The sequence below is a fragment of the Armigeres subalbatus genome, chromosome 2 (assembly GCF_024139115.2).
Source record: "Armigeres subalbatus isolate Guangzhou_Male chromosome 2, GZ_Asu_2, whole genome shotgun sequence".
NCBI classification, from domain to species: domain Eukaryota; kingdom Metazoa; phylum Arthropoda; class Insecta; order Diptera; family Culicidae; genus Armigeres; species Armigeres subalbatus.
This window is the reverse complement of record NC_085140.1, coordinates 408,421,304-408,432,530: the sequence shown is the minus strand read 5'-3', so window position 1 is coordinate 408,432,530 and position 11,227 is coordinate 408,421,304. Positions and strand designations below refer to the sequence as shown.

General features: G+C 40.8%; 1 protein-coding gene across 3 annotated transcripts in view; it reads left to right on the top strand.

Moving 5' to 3' along the window:
• LOC134213343 (E3 ubiquitin-protein ligase Su(dx)) overlaps positions 1 to 11,227 on the top strand; it is a 59,768-nt gene that overhangs the window by 34,291 nt on the left and 14,250 nt on the right. For all 3 annotated transcript variants that reach the window (XM_062692330.1, XM_062692329.1, XM_062692331.1), the window contains exon 2: positions 9,508 to 9,774. In XM_062692330.1, coding sequence (XP_062548314.1) covers positions 9,741 to 9,774 — 34 coding nt within the window. In that variant the 5' untranslated portion in view covers positions 9,508 to 9,740. The remainder of the gene's footprint in view (positions 1 to 9,507; positions 9,775 to 11,227) is intronic.

Here is an 11,227-nt window from a genome sequence, read left to right as displayed (position 1 = left end):
ACAAATTCTTTCGCAATTGGTGCTAGTCGACGGCATAAAATTTGGGATAGAGTACCTTATAGGTGGTGTTCAGCACCGTTATTACACGGTAGTTGCTCCAGCTTGTCGCCTTTTTTGTAGATGGGACACACGAGTCGTTCGAATAACTTGTTTGGAGTAATCCTAACTTGCAAATTTATGACAAATGTTCAGCTTCTGATTTTTTAAGAATTTAATGGTAAATCGCACATTGGCAATTATATTACTCAAATGTCCAGGAAAATAGAGAAATAATAATATGATAGATTAGCAATGATATGTGATAAATTAAATAATTTTGAAGGACAACGACTTTTAGGGAAGGTAGAATGTTTATGCACTTAAAAGCTTTAAAATCACTTTAACATGGTTAAAACGTGAACGGAACGAATCGCAAAGTTCACAAGACTTATATCAGTTGAAAGCGCAAGTCAGACTTATCTGTATATGGACGCCATATCCAGATAAGTCTGACTTGCGATTAGCGGCAGTATAGAGCACACCAAAAGCTTCCGTTGAGAGGTTGCTGCGACGATTTTTGACTTTTATTTCTACCTTTAGATTTTTTCAAAAGTGAAAATAGCCCAAAAACACTAAATCGGCTTGAGCCACCTCGAAATTTCATCCGAATTGACTGAAAATTTGACAGGAGGCTTATTTCAGCATAAGAATTGTGATTCTGGGCTGACCGATTGATTTTTTGATACTTTTTGAAAACATGAATAGGTCCAAATTATCCTGTAGCAAATTGTGAAGCTTAACGACTTGCAGTTCAATGTTCCAAGCTTCCAATATTGATTCTTCACTCGTCGCCTAGGCCTTTGCTGATTATTTCGAGTCGTATTATCTCCTATATGTAATTCGTAATGATTCGTTGTCAAGTCTGTTTAATGTCCCATCAAACACCAGGACTTAACGAGAAATGCATTATTACTGCTCTAGGTGGGTTCAACAGATTTTTTTTTACTTTTATAGCCTTTTCAAATCACGCCATAAATGTTACTAAATATAATAATAAAGAGTAACAGAATGCCATTTTCCATACATTCAATTTTCTTGCTCATATTTCACACGATAATTAGGCCGGAGCAGATAACAATCTCTTCTTTTTTCCCATTAGTCTTTTGATAATGAAGGGGATGGGGAATAAAAAACCCAGATTAATCCACCTAGCAGTGATGATGCCTTTCTCGTGCATTATAAAATATATTGAAAAAATCACTTTAAAAAGGTCAAAAAAGCTCTTTGGGTGAATAGATCACATTTTTTCGATCATTTTTAATATTTTTGCCTTGCCACCATTCAAAAACAATTGTTTTTTGATTTTTTTTCCAAGGGGGACCTGTGGGAAAAAAACAATGATTTTTCAATAATTCCGAAAAGCAATGATCGGGCCCATTTTCAATAGCAAACAATTCCCTGTCGAATGCAACTTGTTGCGAGTAAATCGGATAATTCTAAGTTCTAAAACGTGTGTCTACAAAATTTGTACACATACACATACATACACAAAAAAACAGACGTCACCTCAGTTTGTCGAGCTGAGTAGATCGGTATATAACACTATGGGTCTCCGGGCCTTCTATCAAAAGTTTTTTTGGAGCAATCATATAGCCTTTCGGTACAACTTTGTTGTACGAGAAAGGAAAAAATGCATATGTTACAAATATGCGATCGTGGGTAAATAGTACAATAATTAGCGCAGCGGCACGTTTTAAAAAATACATTATAAAATACAATATGGATTAACTGTCCAGACAGCGCGTCTACAATTGTTTTAGGGCCGATTCCCACGTAGTGTTTTTTCACCAATGTAATATTAAAGTTCAATAAAACTAGTTGTATGTCATACATTGATTTTGCATGCCTTTGTGTAATAATTGTACAAGTACTTGTGAAAATTAACAACACAATTCACATAAATATCAATGGAAAAAAGCCGCATAATATGGAAATAATGAGGTGTATGAAAACGAACGTTATGTTCAAATCACCCAAATGCCCAAACTACACCATCATTCCACCCAAACCACCCAACCCAATAAGCAGTTAGCCTCAATGACACGCCTCTTCTTTCCTTCCAAAGCAGGAAAAAAAATGGCAGCAAACGTAACGAGCGCACGAGAAAGCATGTACGAATGGGATTTTTTTTCCAACGATGAAATTTTTACAACTGTGTTGATGCGAGCGGATAAAGTCATCGGCTTCGGTCTCTATAGCGCGTGTGTTAGTTTTCGTGTTCCACATTTGAAGCTTTGGAAAGCTTTGCTTGAGAGGTTAGCATCATCAATAAAGCACGAAAGAAGCAACACAAACTTTATTGCTGTCAGTATACACGGTGCAAAAGTGAAATTTATTCATTGAATGTGGAAATGCTACACACTTAATTTGTTTTACTCAATATTGTGCGGTTACTTGCTGAGTTTTTTTTACTTTATTAAACTGTTTTTTTTAATCTACAGATTATATTCAACACCATACTTGCTAAATGGACACGGTCGGTTAAAGTGGCTGGTCCTTATTGCCTGATTTTCTCAAAATTGCACGCGGCGAACCTTTCATGGGCTGCGAAATGGTGAGTTGACATCCGGGAAGGGGCGCCTAACATAGCTCTGGTCCTCACAAGTTCCAATACTCACGCTTCCACGGGTCTTCCGATGACAATTGACCGCCAGCTAAGGGTTGCGTACTTAGCTGGTAGTGCAGCCTGGGCACTGTTGTCCTTCTGACATCAGCTAGAGTGAGAGGGTGCGTACTGTGGGGTCTGCCTAGGATGTGGTGGGGTTCGACAGTGGGCTCTGTTGAACTTCTATAAAAAGCTGCATATGTGTCCCCAAGCAGGCCCTATCAAAGCGACCGTGTGCCGCTCAAAGCGCACTAGCCTAGTCCTGGTGTTGGGTAGACTTTAAACAAATTTTACCCGACTGATCGAGCGTCTGTCCACCAAGGAGGTGCGGCTCCAACAGCGTCTGTTCTGGCATCCAGCGGCTGAGTATGAAATGCTATTCCCGGAAGCTATACCTAAGATGGCAGCCCCATCCCGGTGGATAGGGAACCTTGGGCCAACAACCTACTGTTCCCGAAACATCAATTTGTTCGAGAATCCGATAATGAAAGAATACGGACTGATTTTACGGCGACGACTCTTAGCGCGAAACAACGGACACGAATAGGAACATGGAACGTTTTAACCCTAGCCCAGCAGGGTAAATTGGCACAACTTGCCAATGAGGCACGCCGCATGAAGCTTGAGATCCTGGGACTGAGTGAAGTCCGTTGGCCAAACTTTGGAGAACACAGAACGCCGTCGGGACAAGTTCTGCTATACTCTGGTTTACGAGGTGAACACGCTCCCCGGCATCGCGGAGTTGGCTTCCTGCTAAGCGCTCAGGCACACTCTGCGCTTATGAAGTGGGAACCTATAAGTGAAAGGATAATCGTTGCCAGATTTAGAACACGGGTCCGAAACCTTACTATAATCCAATGTTATGCGCCAACCGATGCTGCCGATCTGCAAGACAAAGAGAACTTCTACAGTCAACTCAATGCCGTTGTAGATAGAATTCCGAAGGGTGATATCAAGATCTGTTTGGGCGACTTCAATGCTAAGATCGGATCCGACAACTCGAACCATGAGCGCATTATGGGACGCCATGGTCTCCGGAGAAATGAGCGAAAACGGAGAGCTGTTCGCAGAATTTTGTGGTAATAACGACATGGTGATCGGGGATCGCTCTTCCCTCATCGACCGGTTCACAAGGTCACGTGGGTCTCCCGTGACGGCTTTACAGAAAATCAAATCGACCACATCTGCATCAGCCGAAAATGGAAACGGAGCCTTCTTGATGTACGGAATAAAACGTAGTGCCGATATCGCGTCCGATCATCACCTCCTCATCGGGAAATACGCCTGCGCAATGCGCGGATTCGTCGGCAGGAGGAAAGAGTTGGACGACGATTCAACACACGCCGACTGGAAGATGCCACGGTGAAACGGTCCTTCGTTGAAGAACTGGAGACGCGTGCTGCAGATATTCCGGAAGGTGGCAGCGTGGAAGACCAATGGACCGCCATCAAGAATGCCTTCATCGCCACCAGCGAGAACAATCTGGGCGAACTACGCACCCAGAGAAAACAATGGATCACCGATGAGACCTGGAGGAAGATAGAGGAGCGAAGAGAAGCCAAAGCCGCGATAGAGCGATCGAAAACCAGAGGAACCAAAGTCTTAGCCCGTCAACGATACACGGCTCTTGAGAAGGAAGTAAAACGCTCATGTCGACGGGACAAGCGAGCGTGGGCAGACTCTCTGGCCGACGAAGGAGAGCCGCCGCAACCGGGGACATTCGCCTCCTATACGATATCTCACGACGCTTAAGCGGGGCGAAGATGAATGCAACGATGCCTGTGAAAGACGCGAATGATCAGTTATTGACCGACCCAACTGACCAGCTGAAACGCTGGTTCGAGCACTTCGAACAACTTTTCAAGTGCCAACCAGGCCATCACCACCTCGGCATGATCTGCCTAGGATCCGACGTATAACACGTGTCAATACCGAAGCTCCATCACTGCTAGAGATTCAAACAGCCATCCAAAGCATGAAATCGAATAAAGCCCCAGGGGTCGACCGCATATCAGCCGAGATGCTCAAAGCTGACCCCATGACATCCGCTCAACTACTGCATCGTTTATTTCGTAATATCTGGGACACCGCAACTTTCCCGGTCGACTGGATGCAAGGTATCTTAGTGAAGGTGCCCAAAAAGGGTGACCTGACTGTATGCGATAACTGGCGAGGCATTATGTTGCTGTGTACCGTTCTCAAAGTTCTGTGCAAAATTATCCTAGCCCGGATTCAGGAGAAGATCGATGCGCCTCTCCGGCGGCAGCAAGCCGGATTCCGTGCCGGAAGATCCTGTGTGGACCATATTGTCACGCTCCGCATCATTTTGGAGCAGGTTAACGAATTCCAAGAGTCCCTTTACTTGGTATTCATTGACTACGAAAAAGCTTTCGACCGTCTCAATCACGAGAATATGTGGGGCGCCCTGAGACGCAAGGCGGTTCCTGAGAATATCATCGGCCTCATCGAAGCACAGTAAGAGGCTTTTTCGTGAAGAGTGCTGCACAATGGGTCCTGTCCGACCCTATCCGGGTCGTAGCTGGTGTGAGGCAAGGATGTATTCTATCACCGTTACTGTTCCTCATCGTAATCGATGAGATTCTGGTAGATGCGATTGACCGTGAACCAAACCGCGGGCTGTTATGGCAGCCTATAACCATGGAGCACCTAAACGACTTCGAATTGGCGGATGACGTTGCACTCCTCGCGCAACGGCGCTCTGATATGCAGAGTAAGCTCAACGACCTTGCCGATCGCTCCTCCTCGGCAGGTTTAGTCATCAACGTCAACAAAACCAAATCGTTGGATGTAAACACGGTGACTCCTTCCAGTTTCACAGTAGCCGGGCAACCAGTGGAGAATGTTGAAAGCTTCCAATATCTTGGTAGCCAAATGGCGTCAGACGGCGGTACCAAGATCGACATAGGCGCACGGATCAAGAAAGCAAGGCTGCCTTTGCGAGTTTAAGAAATATCTGGAAAAACAGGCAGATAAGTGAACGCACCAAAATACGAATTTTCAACTCTAACGTGAAATCTGTGCTGTTATACGCTAGCGAAACATGGTGTGTATCAGTGGAGAACACTCAACGGCTGCAGGTGTTCATTAACAGATGCCTGCGGTATATAATTCGGGCCTGGTGGCCTCACAACTGGATCTCAAACAACGAGCTCCATCGTCGTTGTCACCAGAGGCCGATAACAACAGAAATTCGGGATCGGAAGTGGGGCTGGGTCGGCCACACTCTACGTAGGGGCGGAAACGAAATCTGTAAGCAAGCATTAGACTGGAACCCAGCGGGACATCGCAGCAGAGGCAGACCCAGAGGCTCATGGCGGCGAAGCCTCAATAAAGAAATAAAAGAAGTCGACCGAAATCTAACCTGGCAACAGGTTAAAGCGATAACCGGGCATCGCTCAGGATGGAGATCTTTCAAGTCGGCCCTTTGCACCACCGGAGGTGTACAGGATCCATAAACGAACCTTTCATGAAAGGTACCGCCGCGCTTTCTGCACCCCCGTTTACTTGATTCTTACCCGCATAATAAAAACAACATGTTATATGGTCAGAATCATTATTACGATGTAAGATATAGCTTCACAGTTTACGTTGCGGTTATCGAATACTTTTCGATCGATTCAACCATAACTGCTCGACAACATCACTAAATGTCAACATATAACATGCTGTCTCTAAAATGTTCTTTATTTCCTGCATTATATGTCAACATTTTATCATACTGTTGAGCGAAAATTTTGCACGCGAAAACAGACGATTTTTTATGGTGACATAACTTAACAACCCATTCAACATATTGTTATTTGTCAAATAACCGTACCACAAACTGTTAAAACTTTATATGAGATTGTTCATTTACAGTTGTCAACAGTAAAGGATACTGTTGTCGACCGCACGGGAAAATATCCATATACAGTTTGTAATTATGCGGGTATGGATGAATAGCATTGCGGTGTATCGTTTGTCGCGGCCGTACCTTTCGACAGTCATTCGCCGCGTGAAGTTTTGTGCAAGTACCCATTTGGGAACATTACAAACGCCGCGCAGTGTATCATATCCAGAAAATCTGACAATAAAGTGTTCGTGAAAGTAGTCGTTAGATTATTCGCTGTTGGTTTGAGCGAGACAGAGTATATGACAAAAAAAATCAACCAGCAACTTGCGGTTTTTGGTTCGAAATGAACGTTTGGCAGCAATGGAATAATCCATCTAGATTTTCTACTAGATGGCTTTGCTGTATTATAAATCTCGCATAACTTTTCAAAAGGGCCTATGTAACATTTTTTAATGAATTAATTTGAGTACTGCAATCAAAAGAACAACATGAAAACTATTGATTGCAGTATTCAAATTAATTCATGAAAATGTTATGTCATGTTACTTAGGTGCTTTTGAAAAGTTAAGCGAGAATTCATGAAAAAATGTTACTTAGGTCCTTTTGAAAAGTTATGCGAGAAATGTAATAGAAATGCATGAAGCCAAATAGGACATTTTGGGAACTTGCAAGTGTTCTTATTGTTAAGTTGACTTTTTGTCAATTTATTGGTCAATACTTAAAAGGTGCTGTAAAAAGAAAAGTACATACTTAGGTTTTCCAAATCTGATGCAGACTATCTTTTGAAAAGGGTCAAACTTGTTTTTATTGATTTTTTCAAAAGGATATAATCGATAAACGACGCTTCCTACAAAAAAGTGTTGTATGGGTGACTGTCGCAAAATCATTCAAACTTTCTAATAAAACTTTTTGAAAAACTCTAAATAGAACCCTACACTAAAAATCACTTTAAAAAATTAAAGTAAATTTGCAAAAAAACGCTCTTTTTGATTTGGACGAAATTTTGTCTCAAGATAGGTGATTATATTCCCTACCAACCGTCCATACATCACAAACTGGGCACTTTCAAGGGAAAAAAGTTTTTCTAACAAAAACTTTTTCTTTACGGAATTGATTTTTTTTTCAGTGTCTTTAAAGGGGTGGATTTAACATATGTATACATACATACTCATATTAAGTATTCCTGTACAGTCAGGCAGAGTACAATGTTTTGGTAGTAACTGGGCGCAACTCAAGAAGCTAATAATGGAATATACTATTTTTTGAAGATATAAACCCCTTTTTAATGTTACTCCTAATTTAAAAACAAACTATATTTAGTTAGACAAAGTATCATAAAAATAGATTTGCTTGGGGTTCTATAACGATGGCTTTCATTGGTTTAGTTTCAGATGAAAATACACTGAAAATAATTCCGACAAGAAAAAGTTTTGTTAGAAAACTTTTTTCCTTAAGAGTGCCCAGCTTGCGATGTGGACGGTTGGTAGGAACATAATCACCTATCTTGAGACAAAATTTCATTTAAATAAAAAGAGCATTTTTTCGCAAATCGACTTTAAAATTTTAAACTGATTTTTTCAGTGTAGGGCTCAATTTGGATTGTTTCCGATATTTTCACTAGAAATTTTGACTGATTTTGCGATGGTCACCCATACAACACTTTTTGTGGGATGCGTCGTTTTTCTATTATATCCATTTGAAAATATTAGCAAAAAAAAATTTCAGCTCTTTTCAAAGGATAGTCTAGATTAAATTTGGAAAAACATTTTTGTTTTCATTTCGGATCATCTGCATGGTGAATTTTCATTTCTTACTTCTTACTTTTCACTCCTCACTTCGCACTTCTCACGTCTCACTTTTCACTTCTCACTGCTCACATCGGCCCATAGGGGAAAGAAATGGCAGAAATGACACTTAACTTTTAAAAAAGAACATATGTCACCTTTTTTCATGAATTAGTTTGTGTACTGCAATCAAAAGCTATCATATTGGTCTGTTGATCGCAATATTAAAATTCATTCATGAAAATATGTTTCTTAGGTCATTTTGAAAAAATAAACGAGAATTTTCAGTGTATACATGAAATCTTAAAATAGGTACTTTTTAACTCATTAATGGGTTTCTATGTTTCTTTGTGAAGTTTTTTTTTTCCGTGTAAGCTGTGTATTCTATGCTGTCAGTGTGCCGGTTTCAAATAAATTGTGTCTTGGGAGAACATAACCTAGAAAATCGATAGCTTATTTGTTACGAAATAATGATGTCTCATAACTCTTTGAATATTTACTATTTTTGAGCCGTGCCATCATTATGAAATTCAATAGCAAACAAGAAGAAAACATTCCCCATCGAATGCAACTTGTTGTAGCAAAATCGATTCAGGTTTAGTACTAGAAAATTGTCTAATGTTTCAATGTGCACACACATACGCACACACACACACACGGACACACACACGGACAGACAGACATTTGCTCAGTTTGTCGAGCTGAATCGAATGGTATATAATACTATGGGTCTACAAGCGCTCTATAAAAAGTACGGTTTGGGAGGAAATGAAAGTTTTCAGGTACAACTTTGTTGTACGAGAAAGGCAAAAAATGCATTATTTGATAAAATATAAAAACTCATCAGTTATTAATTTCCTGGTTAAACTATGAAATATAATAATAATAGAATTTAGTCATGGAATTATGAGGGAGCGGATACAGAAGAAGAAAATAAAATTTGTTCTCGCCCTAATATGATAAATGGCGTAATCTGCATACTCACATGTTTTGTTGTATCTGCACAATAGACATTTGCAGTCCTTGGGTGATAGCTCGTCCCTTAAACTCGCAAGTAGAATTTCTTGAAAAGAGAATGTAAGAATTTTTCTTAATAAACAGAGAAGATACTTTTTATACGTGAAAGTTACATATGGAATTGAATTCTACATGAAAAAAACTCTTCAATCAATTCAATATCGATCGACTGCTAATAATTTATCTAACTTTTTTTATCTACATTGCAGAGGTTCACCATAAAACAAGCGGGGGAAGTTGGGTGGGGACACTATCGCCTAATCGATACGAATCGACAGCCACGCTAGTGTGCGAGAACGTGATCAACAACTACCAAAAACCCCCTTTTCGCAAGTACGAAGGGGGGATTAAACACGCTTGTTATTGAACAAAACGAGCAACACGTAGACGAGCGTCGTCGATAAAATACAATTAAAACGCCGCCACCGCACCGTTACAACAGATGGAAGAGGGAATACATCAGCTGAGTATTACGAGTGAGTATGCTTCTTCATTAAACATGAAACATATTTATGCCCCGTTTATACATTCGATAGTTCTGTCCGTTTATAAACACTGTCCGATAATATTACCATGATTAGAGTCTAAACATTGTCATATGCTAATCGGTAATATGCTAATTAAGCACTGTTTTTGTCGGATCTTGATTGCGAATACACCGGGGTCGCTTTTAACGCGGTTTGCTTTTGACTATTCCTAACCTTAATGATTTTCAAATCTTTTAGTTGGCCACATGAAAGAACACTTAAAAAATTAAACAGAAATAAGGTTGTGTTAATAAATATGTGCAAATAAGGTAGATTGTAAAATTGATAAAAGCTACCAGTGTAAAAAGCGACACCGGTGTGTAACAAGACAATAAAAACTAATAAGATAACAGTTGAGCCAGGAACTAAAAACCGGGACGTGAGTGTCCCGAAGAACCGATTAAAAATTCATGCAACCCAGAAGAGCTGACGAGACCAGCACCGCCAGAGGCGCTAGTGTATTTTACTCACATTTCGGTAATTTTATTTGAAAGTGTTTTGGTAAGTGTAGACTTATTTGCTGTGAGTTTTGACAGAACTCTAACCACAACCCGAAATGGGTTTTATTTACGTTTTCCTCTGTTTTCAGTCCATTAAAAATATTCCGATAAAGACTTCCATATTAATTTCTTTTGCCTTCAAATTGTGTGGCAGTTTGTTTAGTGGATTTTAAAAAGCAAAAATGTGCAGACGGTTGCTGCGTATTTCAGCACAAGAAAGCGTGTTGCGGCGGATGAGTTCAGTGCGATTACTCGGAACAAGAATGCCACCGCTGATGAATCGGGTTCCGCTGGAACTCCGGATAAGGAGATGACCCGAGTTTCCCGGTCTATCAAATGGATCGGCGTCGTCAAAGTTGATGTAAAGACCAACCAAAGTAAGTTTAATTTTTTGAAGATGGGAAACAGCGAGCGAGGCGTGCGAAACCCGATCATGCAAGCCTACACACCAGCAAAGAAGCAAGGCAAGCATCGTCGTCAGCATTCAGCAAACTAATTTTAGACGAAACCGAAAGCAAGCTGAGCAGGAGCGCACTACTAGCCAAGTACAAGACGTCCCTTAAGCTGCAGAATTGGTTCCACAAGTTGGACCACCTTGAGAAGGTTCGCTAAGAGGACAATTTTAGGCCACCGGTAACCCCGAGTCCGATCACCACTGGCCGTAATTTGAGAGTGTTGAAACGATTCAAAGTGGATGTTCCAGTGAGCCCTTGAAAGCTACTCGCCTCACCAACCAAAAACTTACATCGCACTCCGTTGCTGCCTACACTACCGTAATATGTAATAAATTACCGTAATAATTACAAATACATATTTTAAGATCACTTCAAAACGAACTTTTGTTGGGAGGCCCGAAGATCCATATTGTTACACATCAATCGACTCAGCTCGACAAATTAATC